Below are 26,636 nucleotides of genomic sequence, written 5' to 3'. Positions count from 1 at the left end.
GCAAAAAACAATCAGTTAGCAAGCCTTGCTTAGTGCTTCCTATGTTTTGATGGGAGAGCTATAGACCTCTCCGAGCTTTTAATGGTTTGTTTACATGCACACCTTTTCTTGTGAAGCCAGGTTATGGACCCTTAATCCATGACTGAGTCTACACTGTAGGAGAGATAACGTTCTCTGCAGTCATGCTTGGAACAAATTTTGGTATGTAATCCTGCTGGACAGGACTCCTTCTGAGAGCAGTTTAGGTACGTAGTCCTCTCAATGACCAGAGCAGCTAATACGTTGCTCAGAAACAAATACACTACAGTATATGGTATCAGCTACAGGGGTAGTGAAGCCTATACATGTAAAGGCATGCAACAGCGGCTTGGACTCCCTTATACATTGACACTCTTCCACTCTTCCGTCTCTGTGCATTAAAAAAAAAGTCCTAGTCTCTGATAAGCTTTTAAATCACTTGTTCCCAGGAACGAGTTTGTTATTCTCTTTTTTTCTATTTTTAACCTGTGAATAAAAAGGCACATGTTACTGATACTGATTGTCCATGGTATGTCACTGGACAGCTATGACTACTGTGTGCCCCAGGGGGAGGTTCTTGTCATAAAGAATTAATGATCTTTTATGAGTTAAGAGTCCCAGGCTGGAAACATCTTGTGCTGCTTTTGGCTGGGATAGAGTTAATTTTCTTCACAGTAGCTAGTAGGGGGCTATGTTTTGGATTTGTGCTGAAAACAGTGTTGATAACACAGGAATGTTTTCCTTATTGCTTACACAGTCAAGGCCTTTTCTGCCTCTCACCCCACCCCACCAGCGAGGAGGCTGGGGCTGCACAAGGAGTTGGGAGGGGACACAGCTGGGACAGCTCACCCCAGCTGACCAAAGGGATATTCCACACCATATGATGTCATGTTCAGCATATAAAGCTGAGGGAAGAAGAAGAAAGAGGGGGGGATATTCAGCATGATGGCGTTTGTCTTCCCAAGTAACTGTTATGCATGACAGAGCCCTGCTTTACTGGAGATGGCTGAACACCTGCCTGCCCATGGGAAGTGGTGAATGAATTCCTTGTTTTGCTTTGCCTGCACATGCGGCTTTTGCTTTACTTATTAAACTGTCTTTATCTCAACCCACGAGTTTTCTCAGTTTTACTCTTCCAATTCTCTCCCCATCGCACTGGGGGAAGGAGTGAGCAAGCAGCTGTGTGGTGCTTAGCTGCCGGCTGGGGTTAAACCACGACACATTTACACATTGCAACTTTCAGATTCAGTCTTCGGTACCCAGCTGACAAGTCAGTTGACTGTTTCTGAGAGTTTCAAGGAACAAGGTAGCCTCTACGTTAAAAATGCTGCAGCTTGAACTTTTGGTTTGTACATGCATCCCTTTTAAGATCAACCCCTCGTTGAGAGGGGGAATCCCTAATCAGTCCCACACTACAATATTTATCAATTTGAAGCTGTGTTAGCTGTTCCACAAATAGGAAGCAAAACATGACTGAGTATTCAAAATCCAGGAGCTACCTCCTGGTGACTTCTTAAGGTCTGATGAAATGAAGAGCTTTCCAAAAGCCATAGCAGCAGAAGAATAGCTGAACCTTCAGAGACATTTTTCTTCTATATTCTGGGGAAAACTGCTGTAAGTATGCCAAACTGAACTATCACAGGCACTCTCTCTCACAGAATTTGTTCATGTATGTACATTAATAGAAGTACATAATCCGCAGTGCACCAGTACTACTTACCTGTGCTGTCTTCATATACTACTGTTACTATTTTCCAGTTGTAGTATAGTACAAGATCCAAAACTGCTCTGCTGATGGCTGCATAGTCTGGATAGAGGTTGATATAAAATGCATCTTTGTTATCCACTGTAGGGTGCTTCCATCGGGTCTGAATATGCGGGACTTCAAGTGCATTGCAAATGGACTGCACTGCACTGACGGAGGAGCTGTGGGAAGGTCCGAACAGAGCAGCTACACCAAGAGCAAGCTGGTCGCATGCTGAGGGGGAGAGGAAGGGAGAGGAAGAAGCTTTTAGCTGGCAAAAGCAAGTAACTTGTGTGATGTTTACTGAGATCATTTATTCTCCATCCGTTCCCATCGTTTCAAAGTGAGAATGGGTAACCATGTTGCTCCCAAACCCACTGAGAGATTTGCAAATAGTTCCTGAAAATGGCTTTACTGATTAGCGTTATATCCTAGAACCTGCTTGCTACAAATAAGAACCAAAACAACTTCTCTGCTCATTACCTTCAGATCGCATTGATTCCTAAATTGCCTTTCTCAGAATGGCATTATCCTGGAGAAACCAGGAGCTCTCTGGCTATGGGCTTGCCAAAAGGCCGTCATATGAATTAAGTTTCATGGCAGTGTAACAGGAAATATGTTCATGGAGTTACAACAGAGACTATATGGATTCCCTCCATGACTGGCAAGCTTCTACCCACGTGAGTTGCTTTAATTTCAGGCTACCGAAGGAATATAAACAGTAAAGGGCACTATGATTCATGGCTCTCCATAATCTGTGTTTACAAAACAGGCAGTAAAGCCTAAAGCCCTTAGTAATGACACAGGGAAATAAAGAACCAACAGACACTGACATTTTAATACCTTTCCAAATCAGTCAAATGCTAGTATCAGCAAAGGTTTCTTTCTCCTTGTGCCTATATCTCAGGCAAAAGAATCCCTCCTGTAGGTGTCTTTTCATTTTTCTTTCCCTCCCATGTCTTTTCAGGCTAACACACAGAAGATGAAGTAATATTAATTACTTTTGTCCATTAGTAAAATTTACTGCAAATGTTTCTAATAAGGTCTTTATCGACTGGGACAAAGCCCTGCACTGAGTTGCAGTGCTGCACTCTTTGTAAGGTAGTTCTTTGTGGAAAATTTAGAAATTACAGTGATTGGATGAAATACTAAGTACACAAACATCCACAATGAGCTGAGATTTTTTAAATTAGTATTTAGCTCTCTGATAGTAATAGAGTATGACAGAAAATCAATTGTTTTCTGTTTTCAGTCTACAAATGAGTGCTTTACAGACAGCATAAAATGCACAGGTTTCCAAGGTTTAATTCAGAAGGCTTTGTAAAGGATCACAGGTTTTAATGTGCAAATTGCATAAATAATATCAATAATTCATGATGAGAAGAAATTACTACTGTCTGAATGTATTCCTTGTATGTAAAAATATTTATAATGAGCTCCTTCCTACAGATTAAATGGAGAAGGTACTTTCACAACAGTCACAGAAGAGATTCTCACTCTACAGGGAATCTAAAATCCTGTCTCTCTGGATTATATGGATTATAAATCCAGCATACTTGATTTTTCATAGCATATAGTTCCAGCATATATCTGATACTTGAAAAAGAATGCAAAGAGAATTTAAAGCTATTTTTCATGTTCTTTGAAAGCATTCTCCTTTTTTCCAGTCTTTACTAAGAAACTAGAGTACCATGAGGAGAATTTAGTAGCTTAGACGTTTGGAAGGTGACAGCTTACAAGCATTCTAGCATGATTCGTGATGTTTATTTTCCAGCCTTCATTTGCCTTATAGCAGACACATCTTTTGCCTTATAGCAAGCATATCTTGTACCATTTACAGTGATAGATGTTATAGTGAACTGCAAAGCCCATCTGCAAAATCTTAGCGACTTATGGGTCTTTCTTCAGACTTGTTTGCATGAGACTGTGTGCACACCATGTAATTCCAGGAACCAGATTGCTGTACATAAAATTTTAACAAACTTCAAGGTTGCCTCCTAGAGGTGAAGAGTTACACTGTGCTTGAGGACAGTTGTGACTTTTTTTCCCCTTTCTGTTTTGGTCTGCAAGTAAATTAGACGCAAGTAAATTGGACCATAATTTTCCCTCTGAGAATAATAAAAGAATAGGCAAAAAAATTCCAAACTTGTCCACTCCAATTCTTATAGTTGTTTATCCCAGAGAAACTTACTTCTACGTCTAACCCTCTGAAGCATTAATATTTCAGGACAGGGAGACTATTGGCCTCTGTTCTTAAAAGTACAATAGAAATAATTTGTTATGAATAATGGATATCTGTGTGTGTGTGTGCTAATTATGCGTTGTGACATCCCACTGTGCTCCCTGTTAGTCCATGATCATACTCTGCAGAATTCCAGGTGGCAAATCTATCTTTTGGAAAGAAAAATGGGTTGGACTTGCCACCTTCCATCTGGGGCTCTTAGCATGCAGACAGTATGTAGGTGTTTTATCAGAAACTAGATGACAAGTCCAAGTCCAGCTTCATTCTTAGTTCAAATAACTTTGGAAGATTAATTTTATGTTACCATTCACATATACATGTTACAATTGGAGTAAAAAAGGAGACCAGGCTGGGGAAAGGTAGTATAGAACATGTGTGTTACTGACACAGTAATTGAGATAATTACCTCTTCTGGAGGCTTCAAAACTATCAAAAAGGTTAATTCTCTGGATGTCATAGGTTAATGTGGTATTAGGCATCAGTGTTCTGTTTCTATTAATGTTGGTGACTGCAAACTTGAAAGCCAATTCTTCAATATTAACAGGTTCGTTTTCCACAGTTTCGAATATCCCTCCTGTTGAAACAGAGATAAATGAGAAGTATTATTCACTTCTTCATCACTGTACATAAAAAGAGTAAAATAAATTATGAGCAGTAATAATCTGAGTGTTCATAAAGGAAAACCGTTAAAATCGTTAAAAGCACTACAGCAAAAACTTATTGGATCATTAGTTTTTATCTACAGTGTCACTGTAGGTTAACTCAATATCATGAATGCTGCTTAGACAAACATCTGTGAAAGATGATGCATATTTATTATTCAGGCTTTTCAAAATAAAATTTTTAAATGCTTGTGAAAACTTCTATCGAGCTCCCAACTAATGAAAGTAGTGATATTCATAGGTCTTGTTCCCCCTGCTCCAATCTAATCCATGTTTAGAGATGAAACTTGGATGTGTTGGAGATGTTTTCTGAAGTGTTTCTGCAAATCTTGGCAGTACAAGATCCACATTCAGAAGTGACTTAGGAGTTTGAGTAGAAATGGACTGAAAGTTTCCACTCGAGGCTGGTGTTTTAGTAGGGCTTTGTTTTTTTATAAAACTTAGGCAACGTTGTTGGCCATTTCTCAGTTTGCTCAGGGACAGGTGAGTATTTTTACTTTTTCAAAGCTCGTTGCTGAATGAACTGAATTTGTTGATATAGAACATAACTGAACCACACACTGCTCCCACAGATTTCACCTCTGTGCCAAAGTGTCGAGTGATCTCTCCAGTGGTGTAGCAACTACCAGTATCATGATGACGCTGGTTTAAAAGTCTCCTTCCAAGGACAGTGCTGAATCTAGCACAATTGCTCTCAACTTCCTATTATTCCTCTATACTCTTCTTCCAACATCTATTTTGAACTATTTGAACAAAGACGTGTCCCAACCCATTCTATGCAATCCCAGCTGGGCAACTGCTCTTTGAGTGCTGCTTGATTTGTCAGAACGTTTCTCTACATTTCAAACTGAAATTGTATTCACTTCCTGTTCTTTTTTAAAACAAATGAGGTGAATCTGAGCTTTTCTTTAACCTGGAAGCAAGTTTTCCAGAAGAGGACCTGTAAATAACCAATCTGAATTTTGGAAGCATTCTGAATGCTTTGGCATATACCCTGAGATGGGGAAGGTGGCTATGTTTCAAGCCAACAGGCTGTCCCACTTATATGGGGAAGTCTACTCCCTCTAGCCTCTAGAGACTTTATTATGCCAACAACACATTCAGGCTGTCTAGGAGCACTGGGATTTGATGAATGCATAACAAACACAGCTAATTTGAAAAAAAAAGAGCTCCTTTAAACAGCAATCTCCAGCTTCAGTACTTGATTTTGCAAGTATAATTTACTCATTTAGTGCAAGTCACTAGAGAATACTTTGGATTTCTCACTTACATATTTTCGCATTTCCCCATGTGAAGTCTGAGCCCTAGATATTCGCTTTATATTTTCTGAGCATCAGAATGTATTCAGCTAATGTGCTGCAATCTCTTGCAATTTTGATGTCACCAGTGTAGGAATAGTGCAGTTGTTAGCTGACAATCAGGAAATGGGAACACAGTGGAATTAAAACCTGTTTCGAATTTTAACTCAGCAATGAAAACACTGGTGGCTATCAATCCCAAGTTGGCAATGTAATCTCTAGCTATTCTTGAATACACAGCATTATATTATCTCTCAAACCCATATATAACAATACCTTAACATGACTTAGGCAATTTTGCCAACTTAAGCAATTTTCTTGTTCACTGTATCTACTTCTCATTTACTATATGCATGTATTAGAACCTTAAAGACTTTCTTTTTTTTTTTTTTCCCCTCCATCATAAAATATACAAGTGATTACAGAAGACTGTGACACAGAGAAATAGCTGAAAAAAAAGTTGAAGTGCTGGTTTTGGAATCAAATGTAAAACCTCATGTGGAATGTTGAGAGTCAGCAGGATTTTCCAGATTTGCAAACTATAGGATTAGCAGAAGGAAAAAAATCTAATGCCTGTTCATTCAGATTTTATAATTCCTCATCCCAATGATGATACCAACAAGTTTACTACTTTTCAAGTTAAATAAAATTTGCTTTCCCTGCTTTCACCTGAGGAAGACAAGTATTTTTGGTTAGCTATAATGCCAGTTTGGGCTTGGTACAGCAAGATACAAATGTTGTATTTTGCTTGGACCCTTACTAGAATTAGCAGAACATTGTTTCGTAAGGCAAGGTGGAAGTCACTGAGTATAATGGACAGCCTGAGAGAATTTTCTAATAAGACAGGGTGACCACCATCTTGGAAACTATTATTGTGCTGGGCTTGTATTAATTCCTTTTTTCTTTTTTTCTTCTTTTTTTTTCTTTTTTTTTTTTTTCAAATTAGAACAACTTCTTTAAACCACCCTTGAGGTAACCTTCATACCTGTACATACACAAGCACTTTCACGTTTTAGGACTAGAACTTTTTCTAGACCTCTAATCAGTTGCCTATTAAATGGAGATTAATGTTAATTGATGTATATCCGTGAACTATTTATACTTCATTAGCAGAATTTTGCAGAATTTTTGCTTGGTCCCTTTTAAGAAAGAGTAGCTCACTGGGCAGAGGGAAGGAGTGGAGGGAAAGGAGGAGTGATGGAAAGAGGGAAAGCATTGCATGGATGCGTTTCCTAAGCAAACTAATCAAAACTGCATATGTACTATCACATACACATCAAATATATTCAGATAGGTCTCTCTGAAAGTCAGCTGTATAATCAGTATGTTGGTACCCCCTCAACATATTTTCCAGGTTCCTTTTGCATGTGTTAGCTTAGCAGTAAAGCACAGACGACTTTGGTTACATGCTTTCATTTGCTGGTGAGATACTCTGGATAGGTGTGGTGTAAGAACAGGACAGCTAGTCAAGAGTTTCATAATCTTACACAGAAAATTTAGTTCAGCTGAACTGGAGATGCCGAATAGGGGGCCATTTAGAGTCTCTGAGAAGTAGTGCTCCCTCTCCTTGCTAAGATGCGGAAGTTTTGAGACCACAAAAGTCATTCTTCTAAGTCAGTAAACGTTTACTTGACTGAATGAATGTTCTCCTGATTAAACCCTAAAGTAAGCACAAAGAGCCATGCCCTGCTGCCCATGAACAAAGTCCACGAGACAGTTTATGGAGGAAGCTTTGCATACTGTGAGTGAAGTTTGGGATAGCTGCACTGTGAAAAGCTTGAACTGCTACCTATTTGAGCTTGATTTTTCTGTTGGGACCTATGTGTGCAAAAAAGAGTTGAATCAGTCTATAAATTTGCATCACAAACAAGCCAGCAGATAAAATCTGGCTGTTCTGTGCTGTTGTGTTTTCATCCATGTATCCTTAATGAAATCTAGCAATTTAGTAAATAGTTCCTCTTCCCCCGTGTCCTGCTGATGACTTACAGTCAAGCTTAGAATTTATTGTAAGGTCCAGGTTAAAAGAGAAATAGCAGAGTAAGTGACAAGTTTGATGAGGAACTGTTTTGTCAGATGATTCATTTAAATAAAGTAATTACTGTACAACATTTTAAAAACAAATTAACCACAGGATTCTACAAGGGAAGGAAAAAAATCAATATTAACTCAAGACATAAATGATGCTCCAGAAATGAGGCTATTATTGCTAAGCACAAAAACAAGCACTGGCTTTCAAGGTAGGCTGCTGGTAGCACATACATGGGACAAAGCTTAGAGTTTTGGGTCCTCCCTTTCATCTTTCTCCCCTCCTTCCCACTTACTCAGCCAGATAGTGAATCTGCTGCAGCAGCTTCGGCTGACCAAAAGCTGCCTAGTCCTGGTCAGTGGCAGACCTGACCTTTCTTCTGCACAGGCACTACATCTGCCCCGTTATGAGCGGGACCGGCTGCCTGAGTCAGCAGGAAGCTGCCTACCCCAAATGAGGTAAGTGCCAGAGCTATAGGGGTTGCTCTGCTTCACACGGATGTCAACACCTCCCAGAGGCTGTTTCACCAGTTACAGCTGGGGAGCAATGCCAGATGTAGGTTACCCCATCCTATTGCACACAGGGAGTAACTCTCCACCAGCCACATGTGAGCACATCAGTGGGAGAAGCCCACATTCATGTCAACTTAACCAAAACCCCTCCTTCGGCTCATGTGTGTGAGGAAACCTTTCACTTTAAGCATTTAATTTATAAAGCGATGTCTGCAAGGATGAAGGAAAAAGCTGTATCTGCCCCTACTTTTAATTTAGCTGTGGAAAGTAAGAGGAAAATGACTACTTGGCTAATGTTGCTCTGACAGAAATGAGGGCTGAGCCACATGAGTGACTGCTCAGCAGAGAGGATTGAGAAATGCTAGTCAAACTGACCACTATGACAAAGCATCAGCCCCATTCATCCTCTGAAGATAAAAAAATTCTACAGCAAGTAAAATGTCAAAAATATAAAAGCACACCTCAGTAGGCACACCTGAAAAAGCAGCTCCAGTCCTTCTGAGCAAGCAAATGTTTCCATTTAAAGGGGCCATCATGGACTGAGAGAGTTTCAGAAAAGGTCACAGCTGAATCAATTTCCATACCTCTCAAAGGGTCTCAACATTTTGCTTCAAGACAAGGCAGAGCTAAAAGCTTATTATTGGAAAAATTCTCTGTCTCTGTTTTAAAGCCAGTCATAAATAGCAACAGCTGAAAACTGACGACCTTTTTGACGGCAGTTATCGACCTGTCTCCCTGGGCTTCTTTGGTCAGGTTTCCTCAATGCAAAATATCTCACTAACATATTTTAGTCCCAATACACTGGATGTAGTATATTTTTTTTAGCCACGTATACACAGAAGTGCCTGAATAGCCTTGAAGGAATTTCTGTGATTTCAGTCAGTAGTATCACTTTGATGCTTTCAAAGTAAAATGCTAACTTTTCAAAATATTTTTAAAAGTCATATCCTGCTTGCAGAGAGATTTTCCTGACCTACTCCAGAGCAAACATAAGAACAGCATCTTACTGCATTGGCGGTTTTTTTGTTATTTGCTACTTCCCATTAAAATACTACATAAAGCCAGATGAAATGGAGGTAGTCTCACAAAGACAGTACTGATAGCCTGCAAAAAGAGGTGTGAAAATGCCATGCTTTTTGAGGGTGGTCTATATTTCCTTCTGACACCTAAAGGAGACCAAAAGAAAAAAAACATGTTCTGCTCTTAAGCCAGCCTGAGACCCAGTGGTCACCATAGACATGCCAAAAAAAGCAGTTATTTTTCAGAGGTAGATCTTGCTCTGGGACATGCCTGTGTTCATCATCTTGGTGGATAAATTTCATATTTCCCAATTAAATTTGTTAAAAGTCTCTTCAGCTCACTGGTGGCTGTGTGAGGCAGCTCTGTTGTAGGTCCATGTACATGCTTACACACCAGACCAGCAGTCAACCTCCCTTTCACACCAGGAATCCACTGTGTATCACCTATTGAACTGTCCTCCAGACATTTTTTAATAATATATGTTATCACTTACATAATTCTCTCTGTTTTTTGACCAGTGGAAAATGTTGGCAGTGTAGGGAAGTAATTTGCTTGTACTGTTAAAATAGAGAAAAGTGTTGCTGAATACTAGATACAGTATTCAAGGACCATAAGTCAAGCCACCAGATACAATGAGATTTAAAAGATATATTGCTGGGATTTTTATTTGCTGCCAGATTTTCATCCCCCAGCATACCATCTGTTTCATACAGCCAGCAGTCCCAGCAACTTAAAGACGATAGCTCAGCTATTCATATAGGCATATGACTCCAGGAGTAGCCATATTAATACCAGCATCAAGTATTTTGATATTTTGACAGAAATTAAAGTGAGAAACAGGTGTTAAAAAACCTGAAAGCTGTATGTTGTTTACATTCTTATTCAGGTTCTACCTTCAAAAGAATGCTGTTTGAAAACAAACATGTTGACTATGCAGTAAAAAATGTTTGAAATGTTAAAACATACAGACTAAGAAGGATAGTGGAGGCAAAATATAGTTAAGATTACAATTAAGATTTTCCTTATAAATACATAGGTATTTTTCCCTTTACTAGACAAAAAGAGGACTTTCTGTGGCTTACAGCTCTTTCCAGTTAAGGATAAAACTTTACTTCTACCAGGCTGATGTCCAGGTTTTCTTTTCTTGCTCAAAGGATATCCTAATTTCATAGTCTCTCCTCCTGGCAAGGTGTTTGTTGCACAGGATGACACACTGAATAAGCAATGTGGAAGCACGGGGCCCACTGGATGTCATTGCTCCATCCCAGAGCTTTGAGCCACCGACAGCTTTCAAAGGCAATCCAGTGCCACGACATGCAGGTGATTTGCTAGCAGGATTTCCAGAAACATCTGAACATCTATCTCCTGGAGGGATTTATGCTCTGAGAAGCCTCCCCTCCTTTCCATAGCACTGTCTGAACACCAGGAGGTCCGTGAGACCTCATTAAAACCCATCTGTCAGTCACTGAAGAGAAATGAGACTTAAAATTCTAATGACTGTGCAGCTATGTGCCACTGGTTTCCCAAAAGAGAAGCTGTTGCTGATGCCAAGTTAATGTAGGAGATTCATAAAGCCAAATTAGCATGCAGTTTGCCCTTGCTCTCTGTCAATATAGATATGGACTCACACCGCTCTGCTGGTGGGATGGCTATGGACTCACACACACCTCTGAAGCTTAGTGGGGCTAGCAGAGTGGTAGGGGTAGACCTGCTAGCCCAAAGAGGAACAGGGCAGAGCAAAACAGTGTTTATGAAGTTTTCTTCTGCAGATAATGTCCACTTACAGAGTTAAAGAGTGTGCCACTTGGACTGAAACCACTCACTACAGGAAATCCCCCCCAAGCATTTTTTTCCATCTTTGCCTCTGACCAGAGGACATATTCTCCTGTGCCACGAGGAGTCTGAGAGCTGGTGCAAGGGCACTCATTACAGAGCTAAGTCTGGGCATTCAGCTGACTGGAAAAGAATAATCAAATAAGTTGTTACTTAAAGGCTTACCTTTAGCAGACAGTTTAACAGTATCTTTCTTTTTAAAGTTAGCTTACCAACTGTAAGATTAGTCCAGAAATTGGCTATTACCTCTAATTTATACATGACCTAAAAACTACTGTTATGTGTTTGTGCATATGAAAAATAAGTTTCTCATGAAGAATCATTAATGATCACAATCCTACAACAAACAGTAATTGCATTTTACATTTACAAATCCAGACCAAAGTGGGTTTGCTCCCCTTGGTTTTTGTGGAATTAGATGCATGGGGTTTGCATTTGGCTCACAGAATGCAAACTGAACACATTAGCATTCTTTGCACGGGTGAATTTAGCCTTGCAACAGGGACCTCTGAATTAGGCAGCTATTATCATCCTCATTTTACAGACAGTGAAACTGAGAGCTTGAGCGACTTCCCTACCATCACTCCTTCTTCAATCTGTTCAAAAGCTGGTTTGGAAACCTTCCATACATTGTGCTCTGTTTCAGCCTATTCCCGACCTTTTTCAAGCCCCTATCCTTACCTCAGCATTCACCATCTTTGCATTCACCCAGCCTCGTTCCTGTCCAGTATGCCTTTAATCTTGTTCCTCATTGCTATACCCTGCCAAATGTCACTGCCATTTCCTTGCCTATGCCAGATCCTGGGTCTAGATCCTTTTCCATTTGTAACCCATCACCTGTCTGTGGGCTCCTCCTTTTAGGATGCACTTCAAACAAAACTCAAAGCCCATATCCTTCCTCTTTCTACACTCTACCTTCATTGTTTTCAGCCATCTGAATCTAAAATGACAGATGAGATGGTGAGCATAGAAAGGCAAGTATCTTGCTCTCGTGCTCACCTGGATTTCCTGCCTCCCTCATCCCCATCTCTGCATTTGTTTCCTCTGCTGTCTCTGCAGATTGCAAGCTTCTCCAGACTGCAAGAAATTTGCAACCAAACAGAATAATTTGAAGCAGGGCTGGCTTTGTGGGGTTGGAGTGATGGTTACATTTTCCTTTCCATGACTGCATGGTAGGCTTGGGAAGCTGAAATCTGGGACAGGTTCATGACCTGAAACCCAACAAAGAAAGATGGAAGGGGGTGCAACTGTCCTGGTTTCAGCTGGGATAGAGTTAACTGTCTTCCTAGTAGCTGGTACAGTGCTATGTTTTGAGTTCAGTATGAGAAGAATGTTGATAACACTGATGTTTTCAGTTGTTGCTCAGTAGTGTTTAGACTAATGTCAAGGATTTTTCAGCTTCTCATGCCCAGCCAGCGAGAAAGCTGGAGGGGCACAAGAAGTTGGCACAGGACACAGCCAGGGCACCTGACCCAAAGTGGCCAACGGGGTATTCCATACCATGTGACGTCCCATCTAGTATAGGAACGGGGAAGTGGGGGCAGGGATTTGCCGCTCGGGGACTGGCGGGGTATCGGTCGGTGGGTGGTGAGCAATTGCACTGCGCATCATTTGTACATTCCAATCCTTTCATTATTGCTGTTGTCATTTTATTAGTGTTATCATTATCATTATTAGTTTCTTCTTTTTCTGTTCTATTAAACTGTTCTTATCTCAACCCACAGGTTTTGCTTCTTTTCCTGATTTTCTCCACCATCCCACTGGGTGGGGGGGAGTGAGTGAGCGGCTGCGTGGTGTTTAGTTGCTGGCTGGGGTTAAACCACGACACAACTCAAGTGTCAAATTCAGCAAATGTGAGGATTGTTTTTTTAAGATTAGATTTGTTTTTAGAAAGGTCACTGAATATTTGACAAATTGAGTATCTCCTAGGTTCGAAACTGCACATCTGAAATCCACCTCTGGGCATGGCTTTAGGATGTGATTGCATCCCCATTGCTTCTGTGAAGATTTTGCTCTCAGCTTTAACAAGAGGTGAGGTACGGTTTGTCAGGCTTTGCAGTCTGATTTAGAATTCTCTTGATTTAGACTGAACTCTCACAGGGACTCAGCCTTTCTGTTATTTTCATGCAACATGGTTAGTGCTTAATTACACAGCGATGAAACTGGCAGAAATCACATTTTGGTTTCAGCCCTCATGCAGACAGGTGCGAGTTCTGTGACTGCTGAAGAGCTGCAATCCCTTATACCAGGTCTGAATGCATAACTCACAGCAAACAGGCCTAGTTAAAGATTGAGACGAAGAGTACAAAAGAGGGAAAGGATCTTAAATAGAAAACGTTAAAGCACTTCCCTATCCAAAACCTCTATGAGAGCCAGAGCTGGGGTTTTATAATTATCTGCATTCTAGCAAGGTACTGCATCCAGCAATGCTTTTATCCTGTGGAAAGCAGAGGGATAAAAATATGTATGTGTGTATGTACATATATAAAAAGTTGAGCTTATTAAGATACAAAGATCTGCCTTTTCCATTGGGATTTAGTTGAGTTCAGCTTGTGAGTTTGGAGATATTTCCCAAAGGCTCAATTGGCATGATTCATGTTATAGAATTTCTAAGTAATGAACTTTTTCTTTTTTTAACAGGGAAAAAAATGGTTGACCTGATTCAGGTATCTCTTGCAATACAGTAGCAGTACTAGCTGGAAACTAAAGGATCATTTTAGAGGTGCAAACTCTCTATTTAATAGAAATTCTAAAAACTATTTCCTTGCTGCCTTTATTTTATTGTTTTCACTTGATGCACAGGCTAGTCAGGAAGTACTGAAAATGCAGAATAATACATATGTTATTTATATTGTTTGCTGTTCTTCCCCCCACATAACCATACCTACTTGGGCAAACTAGCTATCCATGCATTGCAGCATTAATTTCAAACAAATCAAAAACAGGAGAGGGAGAAAATTGGTTCTAATTACCCAGTTACACATGCAACACTGGGTCCCATCAGTTGCTATTTCTGGCCATGCAGCAAGAAGGACAGAATAAGAATTGTTTCCCTTCTCTTCTTGCAGCTAGAATAAGGCAGATGAGCCTTGCAGAGACCAGGGTTAGATTTTGTGTGGGATGTTCACCCCTGGAGCAAGGCACTGGCTAAAGCAGCATACACAGAGTTTCGGCACCCCACTTTCCCTCACATATGATCTGGCCCGCTTTGCAGAGCATGGCTTGTATGCTGTTCTTTGCAAAAGTACATGGCAGATCAAGCCTCCTCCTTCAACAGAACCACGTTTTAATCAGGATGTGTGGTACTAATGGAGCTGCTTTCTTCAGAGCTCCCCAGTAGCCCAGTGAAACAGTGGTTTCATTCCCTTTTTTTAAGGCTCCCAGCAACAAAGTAACAAGCTTTTAAACTTCCCTCCCCATCATCTTGTTCAGAAGAAATAAGACTTTACTGAAGGAGATAAATGTTTCTACTGATTTCAACAGGTTTTGATAAAATTCTCTCATGGCTGAGCATTTCTCCCACTGTGCTTTAACAACTTAAATAGTCCCACTGGAAGAGAAACTTACTTTCTGGTGTCTTTTTCAATCTTTCAGAGCACTACTTCACATACGTTTTTCCTACATATCTGTCTAAGTCAGAGGATGTCCCTCTGAGACATCCAGACATCTTGACATATTAATTGCTGATCATGTGCTGGACTACAAGGTGCTTCAGAAAATTGAAAGGGATGGAAAGGCAACACGAAAAGTAGAGAGGAAGGAACAATCACAGAAAAACGCCAATGTTTATATTAAGGAATAAGGGAAGGGAAAAAGAATTTCACAGATATAAAAAGTAGATGAGGAGAATGGAGAGAAACCTGGTTGAATGAAGACTAAAAGACTTATGGCATTGAGCTGCAGAACTTGCTGGAAGTTTTATTTACTGATTTTTATCTGGTTCCATCTCAAAAGTATTAGATTGCTTAAAAAATATAGTAAGATTTGTTGCAGATCCAAAGTAATTGTACCTTACGTTTGAGGAAACCTTGACCCAAACAGAGCAATAGAGACCCTATCTAAAAGAATAGCAAGGAAAATTGAATTCAGAGGGGTTTCAACACCTGCGTTTATGTAGGCACCTGGTTAAAACAGGAGGTATATCTGTGCAAAAAGTGCTTTACCACCTTTTTTTGCAGTGGTTACAAGATATTACACTTTCCAGAAAGTAGCAATCAATACAGTATGTGCAGCCATTTTACTGTTTTTTCTGCACTGTGACAGCAGAGGACCCATAGAAAGATGTATAGATTCATTCGACTGAAATCCTCAAAAGGTTCCTCTGGAGAGCGATCCTGAGGTGTGAGAATATAGCCTTACTATAAAGCAATTGTGACTTTGCATATGCAATGAAACTACTTCAGGATTAGCCATTTTTCTCAAGCTGTTACACAGAAATAGAAAGACATTTCAAAATCCTAGACTACACTTTGAAATGTGTGTTATTCAGTAAACAGCATTTTTATGCATAAACATGAGGGTTATATCTTTAAAAATTATATACTCCTTCTTTTCATGAGTGCCCATTAAGCACTATTATCTGTAAGATGCTTAGGAACATAAGGTCTTTATTAAAGCTGAAGAAATCTGAGCTTATCCTGAAAAAGCATGGATAAACTCAGATCACAGACTATCCAAAATTACATCCTTTCCAGAGAGGAGGTTGTGGTGGAGGGACGTTAAAGTTGGTAGGGGGGGACATTTTAAACTCAAACTTTAGTCAATTGCTCTTTTCTTTCTGAAATCCAGCTGTCACAATTCCTCTAAAGGCAGTGCTACCTATCAATCCAGAAATGATTGAGATGGGGGATGCCAAGAAGCCCACAGCTAGCAAGCTACAGCAGAGATCTTAATTTATAAATTACTATGGACACTTTGCATTTTTAAGCATTCAAAAAATAGTGTCCTAATCAAGAGTTTAAACATTAAGGATACAAAGGTTACATTAGCTTTTGCTGTCACACAGTGTGCATGAAGTAATAGTGAATTTTGACTTTGCTTTCCTTCTAATATGCAACAATAGTTTATGGTACATTCCTCTGAGTCTGAAGCTGGTCCTCTCACCCTGGAGGAAAGGCTTAAAATCATTCAGCTAAAATGGAGAGGACTCTACCTGTGACTGTCACCACCCTTCCTTCTCCCATGGTGGCTGGAGCTCCCCCAGGGCTCTTCACTAACCCTGCCAAAATCTCGGCTCATGGCTGGAACCTCTGCCCCACTGGTACAGGCAGTAAATGCAGTCAGTGGTGTAGGACTAGCCAGAAAACAAGAAACATGCCTCAGTTCTGGTGTCCTTACCCTTCTCATCAGAGGGGAAAATGAGACCTCTCATACCTTTTTTGTTTGTTAAGGCAATATGAGAGACTTGTGTAGCACAGGGCAGCCAATAAACCAGGGGCTAGGACAGTGGCGTGAGATATGCACCCCCTCTCTCCAGCCTCACTGGGAAATGCCAGCCTATGCCCCAGAAAACTTTGTCAAATGGTGACAGTATGGATCTGTTTCTGTGAAAATGCCTCTCTGCTGCATGAGGCAACATCCTATACTCTTAACACTGAGTAATCGAATCAGAAATCTTCCTGATTCAGCTTCGGAAGTACACCAGAGACAACACTTGGGAACTTCTTGGCACCTTCCACTGCTATCCACACCTCTAACCCTGGGAGACATAGACCCCCAGAAGAGCACAGAGGAAGGGGATCAGTGTAGGGATGCTGCTATTCCCCACTCCTCCTTCCTCAGCATCCTCTTTCACTTGCACTTTCTCAATGTGCAGCGCCAGCCTTGCTGCCTTTCTTCTTCTCAGGTCTGCTCAGCTTCATTTAGATGCAAACTGGGTTTGGCCCAACAGCCATTTAAATATGGCTGTTACTGAAATAGACCATTGAGCCAAGTGTGCTTCAGTCCTCATCAGACTGAAATGATGGCATTTCTTGTAACATCTCAGCAAAGGGGAGCATCAGCTATTAGATAAAGGTGGATGCTCAGAACCCAGAAGACACGCATTAATAAAACATAGCCAGCTTGACATATTGCTTGCTGAGCTTGTCTTGGCTTACAGGGGAACTATGTAACATGTCTATTAGGAAAAGATTATTCTTTGGAAGAAGCCTTTGACCTCCTCTGACAAAAAAAAAAAAGCTAAGGACCAGCACCCCATATAACCCCTCTGAGAACAGAGTATGTTCATGCTGCAGCTAACCTAGTGGAAGAGTTTCCCAAGCCTCTTTTACTGCTCTTTTGCACAGCTGAGCCTGTTGCAATATGACAGAAGGACTTGCAGACTTCTAGAAGAGTGACAAAATACAGGTAAGAGTGCCACACGCCACTCAGATCATGTCAGGTATGTAATTAGGGAAGTAGATACCTGAAGTTTAAAAACAGAAACTTAAAAAAGACATAAGTGATTTAATTGATTTTCATTAAAATAAATAAATCCCCTCACCTTTATCTTTTATTGGTATAGAGGAAGGATATAAAACCAAATATTACCAGGTTTCCCCCTGGATCAATTGTTTTAACTCTCCTGAAACTCCAAGCACACCATTGGGATGGGGTACTTCACTGACGGTCCCCCACGGTTTGTGAGATGCAAGGAAATTGGCAGGTTTTGCTCAGGATTTACCTACTATTCTTTAAACTTTATAGAAATATATTTTCTTCCATCCCGCTGGATTATTCTGTCCCTCTCTTACCAGCATTGACATAGTTTCATCCTTAAATCCTCAAGCATCAAAAAGGAACACATAGAAAATGAGCTGACATTTTTCTAAACAAGGTATTATTTATATTGCAGCCTCAGCACAGCAGGTGCTTTAAAGAAAAATACCAGGATATATTTTCAGTCTTGAAAAGTATAATGTCTAAGTAGGTTTATCTAGGATTATGCTTTTAAGGGTGGGGGTTGCAGATTTTGTAACCAATCCACTCTTACAAGTAATGTTTAATCAGCATCTGCATTTTGAGTTCCCATATTTCTTTATAATAATGATGGTTGGCTCTTGAAAAGACACTTAGTTGAGGTGTCTGCAATTTAAAGCTTTCTTGGTAATTATCAATCTGGAACATTTCTAGTCCTCAATCTACTGAGGGCCATTTGTGTCTGAAAAATATCTTATTCACGTCTACATTTGCAAATGTTAAAGTAACAAGTGTAAACAGAATACATCTGCACCTAATCACAACTTTACATGAAGTGTTAAATTATACAATTTCAATAGAAATTTGGAATGGGAACCCAAACAACTACAGGAACAGGTTTTTTGTAATGTGCTTTCCCCCTCCCCAAAAAAAAGAACGTACATTCTTCAAAAACCCATATTCTAGCAAGATTGATTTGAAAATACATAGAATGCGCAGAGGAAGCCAAGACTTCTCAGCAGTGTTAAACCGTCTGATGGAGAAGCATATGGTGTTGAAATTCCTATGCATATTGGGGTCTAAGTTAAAGGGGATGTAAGAGACTTAACTCCAGAAATTCTTGCTTTGGGGGAACTTCCCAGGTTGTATCATCACTTTTCTTAATGCTGAATATCCCTAGGGGTTCATTTTAACCAAGTTCCCATTTGCATGTGAATCTGGAGACTTGAGAGGCTCCTATTCAAATCGCTCATGAAACCTGTAAAAGCGGTATCTTTTAGGTAAGCCACTTTCATGCTGTGTAGGCAAATTTCAGGATACCTCAGCCAGAAACGTTATAACCAGATAAAACCCAGACATGAAATGTTTAACTCTCATAACTGGTGCGTACATAGAAATGTCTTTCACCAGCAATCATATTCAGATTGAGGCATTCCGGTCCTGGGACTTACTACCCGATTCTCAGGAATGAATTCAATATAAAACTGAGTAGAAAAGCCTATAGTAGCTACATCTGTTTTTCTTCTTTTTTTCTTCTCCAGAGTGTTTTTGCAGATAGCACTTTTTTCTGTGTCCAAGAGCTACATGCAACAGATGTGATTTGTCTGAATGGGATCTGTGAAAGACTCATAAAATTCTTTAAAACTAACAAAAGCCCTCAAATGTGCATACAGCCCTGCTTATCAACAAGCATTAACTGAAAATTCAAAATGTATCCTAGTTTATATTTGGTTGCAAATGAAATTATGGTAGCATGACTGTACACAAGGATCCTTGGCTTTTTACCACAAAGCCTAGGTAGTCTGTTCTTGCATTAGAAAAGATTTCAGTAGCAGTGATTTGGCTGAAACAACATGAAGATGTGCAAAGTGCACTGGCCATTATCCGTTTCTTGTGCAAAGATGCCGTACATATGCAAATTTCACATTCTTGAAAAGATTTGCTTGTTATGTGCAATCAGTATGTTAGCAGTTGTGCACACTTTCACAATGCATGCTTAAAATTGTGCTGCACTGAAAATACACTTTTCGATTTTAGATCTCTTTGGTTGTTTCATCCAACATTCTGTCTTTGCAGGACTATTTTCTTCCTTTTTAATTTTTTTTTTCCTGATCTAGCCTTACCTGTTATAGGCAATCATTGTGATTGAAGCCCACCAATTGACTTCTCTGAGCCATAGATCAAGCCCAAATATTGCAAGAAAAATTCTTATAGCATGTGGTACAGCATTAGATACTCTATCTCCTCATAGCTAATCACTCAAACAGCTTCAGGGGGAACAGCTTCATCAGGAATTATTAATGCTAGTTAGAGATGTTAGTTATTATAGATATTACACTTATTTATTATATTATAGTTATACTTGGTTGTAATTATCATAGTTTTTGATAGGAAAGTTAGATATGTACTTTTTTTTTAAAAGCAGGAAAATTTGATTGTGGAAAATTTTACAAATGGGTTGAAACTGTGGCATAATATTAAAAGAATAAGAAAAAAAATTAAAGAAAGAAAAAGACAATTCTCTAAAAAACTGGATACAACATCTCTGGGCTCCAGGAGGTGAATATGTGAGTTACTCAGTCATTCCTCAGATTTTTAAAATATAAAAGCTGATGCTACTAGGTATGGCTATTATTTTGGGGTTTTTTGCCTCATAGCTTCATTGTCAGAAATTTCAATCAAAAGCCCATAAAATAACCTTGCCGTGAAGAGGAGACTGTAATTACTCATAATTAGTACAGTGTGTAAAGTATGGCTTTAATTCAATTAAATAATTCCATAATTTATGGAATATATTATGGCCATAATGGCCATAATTTCAATGTGTTACCGTCAATCAGGAGAGAAAAACTTAAATTTCAAAATAAAATTAAAAATTCAGCTCATGAGACATTAGATTATTTTTCCTTGCTCAGTGCCTCACTTTTCCTTTCTGTGTGTAAAATTTCCTATACATTGTGTTAGTTTGAATTTTCTTGACATTTTCTACATTTGAACAGGCTTACATTTTTTGGAAGCTATATATTAAGTCTGTTTCAAAGCGACACCAAGGCTAGTCTTCCCCTGAAAATCAAACAGAGCTTGAATTGAGCTCCTCATGTTTACACATTTGAAAACCTCAGGGTGGGTTACCATAACAAGAGGATGGAGATTGTTTCAGGTTGCTGAAGCTGTTGCATTTTGCAGCTGTGGAAACTGGAGAAACAGAACTGCCTGAGTGACTTCACGAGCTCATGTCAGGAATGAATTGCAACTCTAAGGGAGATATTGGACTGAGGTTTTTAGATGCCCAAGGTCACTTAAGAAGGCCTTCTGAGGGGAATGTGGAAGAGCTCAAGGAAAGCAGGGTGTAAAAGAGTGGGTGACTAAAAGGTCTTCTGAAGTGGGGCATCCTTGTCTTGCAGATTATCATATAAACTCTTCAGATTCAGGCAGGCACTTGTAGGAAGAAACAGACTATCTCTCTCAGAGTATGTGATTCTTGTCCCCATGATGTGAATGCAACTTTTTGCCCTTTATTCAACAAAATTAGTATTTAACCCCATATGCACATTCTTTAGTATTATCATATTGGTTCCAGTAAGTCAAGAAATAAGCTATTACAGTGAAATCCTGCTATTTAAACACTTGCTGAGTAGTGCAGATGTGGCAAAGTGGCTGCTCGGGTTTACTGTGTTAACACATCCTTTCTTCCCTTTATGTTTTGCATAGTTATTTTGTGCCTACAAAATGCTGATACCTGCTGAGCATGACTCTGATCTCAGCATCACTGAAGTTTCTCAGGCTACCTCTATTCACCGTCCTAGGTGACTTACTTTCAACATACACTAAAGATAACAAGTGAGCCAGGCTTGTTGATTATTGTATTAAAAGATGCGCTCAGTGCAGGAAGCATAGCAAGCATAGAGATGTCTCTAGTTCCAACTTTCCCTAACACACAAACCTGGAACATCACCAATGCGCGTGCCATCTGGGATGGACAAGCCTCCAAAGACCCGGGTGCCTGTAGATTGGTGAAAGTTTCATACGACATGAATCACATAGACAGAGGGAGGGGTTTTTCCCAAGGATATGACACTTGACAGAGTGCTGTATGATTTCAAAAAACAGAGACAGTTTTAAAGACTATAAGCCAGAATGCTACTCCTTGACAGGTTGTCATTTATTCAAATCAACCCTGAGTGCCTTTCTGAAAGATGTGCCACAGTCACATAGAAGTTATTGGTCTCAGCTTCGAGGTAAGGGGATGGGATTCTGCTGTTTATTTATGATGGAAGATAGGTGTGGATCCTCTAATGAACCTACCAGGCCCGAAACTTTAAGAAATTCTAAAGGCAGTAATAAATCATACCTGAGATCTCAAACAAGAGGAGGGATGCTCCTATGTGGCAGGAAAGCTTTCTTTCACAGTTATGTATGTCACAACAAACTGGGTAACAGAATTATGTGCACATGTGGTTTTCACTTGGTGACAAAACAAGCATTGCTTCTAACTATGTATGTTTTCTGTGAGATACTGAACATTGAAAAATAGTCAAATTAACAACCACAATACATTTTCTATGTAAATTAAATGCTGTGCAGACAACACTTCTAGTGATTATAGCTCTCTATGTGACATATGTTTAATGATTTAGATTGGCTCCTGTTGAGAGGGATTTAATTTAAGGCACTTATGGCATTGGGCTCAAATTATTTGCAGGAGTTGATTGAAGCTTATGTTTTACCCTGCAGCTTGTGTTCAGCTAAGGATCATCCGCTGAGTACATTTCATTTATCTCTTGCAGGATCTAAACTGTGGGCTTTTGCCACAGTTTTCTCTCTCCATACATATTGTTTAACCAGTTTCCAGCACAATCAGCCACTGTTGTAAAATCAGATGTGAGAACAAAATCGCTGTATTCTTGTATTTGATTTTCATTTATTTAAGTGTTAGGTCTGCAGTTTTTAAGGCCTCCTCATCTATTTCTCTTGGCAGCAGGTTTTAGATATCTAGTTCCCATTAATATTAGGAAGAACTAGTCATCCAACCCCTCAAGAAGCTTTTAAACTCTCCACTTTTCTGTCTATCTGTATCATTGCTCATCAATGAACTGCTGATTGTAGGAACCTGTGGATTCAGAAGTGTCACCATCAAATTCGGTAGCAACTTAAACTTAATCTGAGGTATGCAGCTACCAGTAACCTTCCCTGTGATATTATCTCCCCATGTTGATAAGCTCCACCAAGTAGTGTTTTGCATCCATATGCTCTCCATAAAACATCTGCAGATGCGCAGATGCACACATGCACGTGTCTTCCTGGAATGACATGGGAGCTGAGTGCATAGCTTTCACTGAAGTTGTTTGAGTGTGAAAGTGTGATTTTGATCCCATATGTAAAAGTCCTCCATTAACTTTTTTGGCCTTTGGATTGGCCCCTCAGCACTCACTGCTCTGGCCCTTATTAACAGTAATGATTGTTAAATCCAGGGGGACGGTGGGGAATACAGAGTGCAGATGAGAGTAAATAATCAAAATGAATGTGTAATTTCCCTGTAGCACAATGCCAGCTGGCTTGGAAAAGACTGAGGGCAGCTGAAGCAATGGTTATTTTATTATTGTTTGAATACTGGATGGTTGATGGTGCTCTTCAGATTTGTCAGGTAGTTCGCTATTCTGTTCTGGTTCCCAGTTCTGTGAAGGAGTGGCTTACCCTTGCAGGACTGTTAGCGCAGGCTCTCCAAATGTCTAAAGAGGACTATGGGCACTTGTGCATGTTAATTAGTCCCTTAATGCATGTGGGAAAAAAAATCCAGCTGTTGGCTGCTTGTATTTGAAGAAACTGGTAGTGGTTGTGGTAGGGTGATGGCATTGGGCAAGTGTGCAACACAGAAGCTCAAACTGCTGCACTGCATAGTCTTGACCAAATAATGACCACGAAGCTTGGAGAATGTTGCCTCTAAATCACATTTTTTGTGCCAATGACCCTTTTCTTTTTAAAATCCAGCCTGTACAGAGAAGACTTGCACTCCTTACTAGCCTAGAAACATTCTGAAAGCACTTTTTCCTCAGGGGGAAGCAAGCTAGCTTAAGCTTTGTGCATCACAGAAACCCTCTACAGGTAGCATGTAGGAGTGGCACCTCCCCATTGCAGAGAATTGCCATTCCCATCGCTAGAGCTATCGCTGCAATCCGAGCCCATGTACCAATAAATGCTCTGACTCAGAACCAGGATGTCCCCTCAGCTGACTTGAAGCTAATTATACATGTCTTCTGGGTATTTTACATTTCTTGCAGGCAGTGCAGATATGTCCAGCTAAAGCAGATGTAAAATACACGTTGAATGCTCAGTGAAACCCTAAGAGAAATCTGCCTGTGATTTAAAAGAGTATTGAATAGAAATTAGCTAAATGAGTTTAAGAGGAGAACAAGCACTAAGCATTTTTAAGGAAAAGAGTTAGAATAGTTTTTACACACTGCATGTGAAATTTCACGCTTTTCAGTGTGTGGGTATCTTGTAAACCTTCATTTTGATTTTGTTTTACTCCCTAATGATTACTATATTTCCCTTTCACAAAATACGGAGTGTTTTCTGGGACACACCTTTGACTTTATATTCACTGTAGCAAATACAATCTTTGAAATATAAAATTGTTTCAGACAGTTTAAATACAGCTTATAGTTTTATGGTATTAACTATCAATTAAAAGAAATGGAAGTTATTATAATATGGCACCTCCCGGACAGTCACTGGCAGAAGCATTCCTGCTGGGGAGTTTGGAGGCACCTCTTTAGGTGATGCTCTGCTAAGTCCTGGTCCTGGAAAAGTAACTTGCAATTCTGGGGATAGCCACTGACTTGCAATGAGCATCAAGAAAATAGGAGCCTCAGGAAATAATACTGAGAATTGGCATAACTGAAGGGTCAATTGCATATAAATAGTGAGTGTATAATAAATTATTCTATTAAAATAAAAAGATATCTTTCTCAGATCATTTTGCTGAATACATAAACCATAATCATACTAGCCTTCAGAATATTATTAAAAATTTATGCAAATCAGAAATGCTGGATCCAAAATCCAGCTCCCTAAAATCAACCAAACCCCAACTATAGACAAGAGGTTTGGGTGAGATTGTGGGTATGAAAAATCTGAATCTTACTGTTCCCATTTACACTGGAGTTCTGACTTTTGACTTGCCTAGAAGTAGGGTTCAGCTACAACTCCGGATCTGAGCATAGATGTGGACTGAAAAGAAGATATAAAGCCATGGTTATAACTCTTCTTTTACAAAAAATATTTTTTTTAAATCATTTCTCCTCTTCAGATTGTTTGCTATATGAAGGACACAACATACAAAATTGCCATGTCAGGAATTCAGTCGTATTCCTTGTTCTTTCAGATAGCACATACATTGTCCATAATCATGGGATATTCTACTTTTTAATCTCTGCCTTCATATGGTTAATCCTGCCAGAAATAATACCAGTTGATCTTGACAGGATTTCAACATGTGGTTTTAGTGTGCCAAGAAATTATTTCCTAAATCATTTAAATCATTTTTCGAACTCAGAAAAAAAAGGATAATTTATGACCTTTGGAAGAAGGAGCAGGCAACTCAGGAGGACATGAGATGTCGTGAGGTTATGCACGGAGAAAATTAGAAGGGCCAAAGCCCAGCTAGAACTTAATCTGGCTACTGCCATAAAAGATGATAAAAAATGTTTCTATAAATACATTAGCAACAAAAGGAGGGCTAAGAAGAATCTCCATCCTTTATTGGGTGCTGGGGGAAACATAGTGACAAAGGATGAGGAAAAGGCTGAGGTGCTTAATGCCTTCCTTGCTTCAGTGTTTAGTAGTAAGACCAGTTGTTCTCCAGGTACCCAGCCCCCTGAGCTGGAAGACAGGGATGGGGAGCAGAATGAAGGCCCCATAATCCAAGGGGAAATGGTTAGTGACCTGCTATACCACTTAGACACACACAAGTCTGTGGGGCCGGATGGGATCCACCCAAGGGTGCTGAGGGAGCTGGCAGAAGTGCTCACCAAGCCACTTTCCATCATTTATCAGCAGTCCTGGCTAACCGGGGAGGTCCCAGCTGACTGGAACTTAGCAAATATGACGCCCATCTACAACAAGGGCCAGAAGGAGGATGCAGGGAACTACAGGCCTGTCAGTCTGACCTCAGTGCTGGGGAAGGTTATGGAGCAGATCGTCCTGAGTGCCATCACACGGCACGTACAGGACAACCAGGCGATCAGGCCCAGTTAGCATGGGTTTATGAAAGGCAGGTCCTTCTTGACCAACCTGATCTCCTTCTATGACAAGGTGACCCACTTAGTGGATGAGGGAAATGCTGTGGATGTTGTCTACCTAGACTTTAGTAAAGCCTTTGACACCATTTCCCACAGCATTCTCCTGGAGAAACTGGCTGCTCATGGCTTGGATGAGCATACGCTTTGCTGGGTAAAAAAACCTGACTGGATAGCCGGGTCCAAAGAGCTGTCATGAATGGAATGAAATCCAGTTGGCAGCTGATCACAAGTGGTGCTCCCCAGGGCTCAGTATTGGGGCCAGTTGTGTTTAATATCTTTATCAACAATCCGGACAAGGGGATCGAGTGCTCCCTCAGCAAGTTTGCAGATGACACCAAGTTGGGTGGGAATGTTGATCTGCTCAAGGGTATGAAGGCTCTACAGAGGGATCTGGACAGGCTGGATTCATGGGCCAAGGCCAATTGCATGAGATTCAACAAGGCCAAGTGCCGGGTCCTGCACTTGGGTCACAACAACCCCATGCAGCGCTACAGGCTTGGGGAAGAGTGGCTGGAAAGCTGCCCGGCAGAGAAAGACCTGGGCGTGCTGGTTGACAGCCGGCTGAATATGAGCCAGCAGTGT

General features: G+C 40.2%; 1 protein-coding gene across 6 annotated transcripts in view; it reads right to left on the bottom strand.

Moving 5' to 3' along the window:
• Positions 1-26,636, bottom strand: part of GRIK1 (glutamate ionotropic receptor kainate type subunit 1) — a 174,383-nt gene that overhangs the window by 74,398 nt on the left and 73,349 nt on the right. For all 6 annotated transcript variants that reach the window (XM_052793922.1, XM_052793924.1, XM_052793927.1 and 3 more), the window contains exons 2-3: positions 4,411-4,578; positions 1,739-1,996 (exon numbers count right to left, since the gene is read on the bottom strand). In XM_052793922.1, coding sequence (XP_052649882.1) covers positions 1,739-1,996; positions 4,411-4,578 — 426 coding nt within the window. The remainder of the gene's footprint in view (positions 1-1,738; positions 1,997-4,410; positions 4,579-26,636) is intronic.

This window comes from Harpia harpyja, chromosome 8 (genome assembly GCF_026419915.1).
Source record: "Harpia harpyja isolate bHarHar1 chromosome 8, bHarHar1 primary haplotype, whole genome shotgun sequence".
NCBI lineage: Eukaryota > Metazoa > Chordata > Aves > Accipitriformes > Accipitridae > Harpia > Harpia harpyja.
Note: the sequence above shows the minus strand (reverse complement) of the source record. Positions and strands in the feature narration are given on the sequence as shown.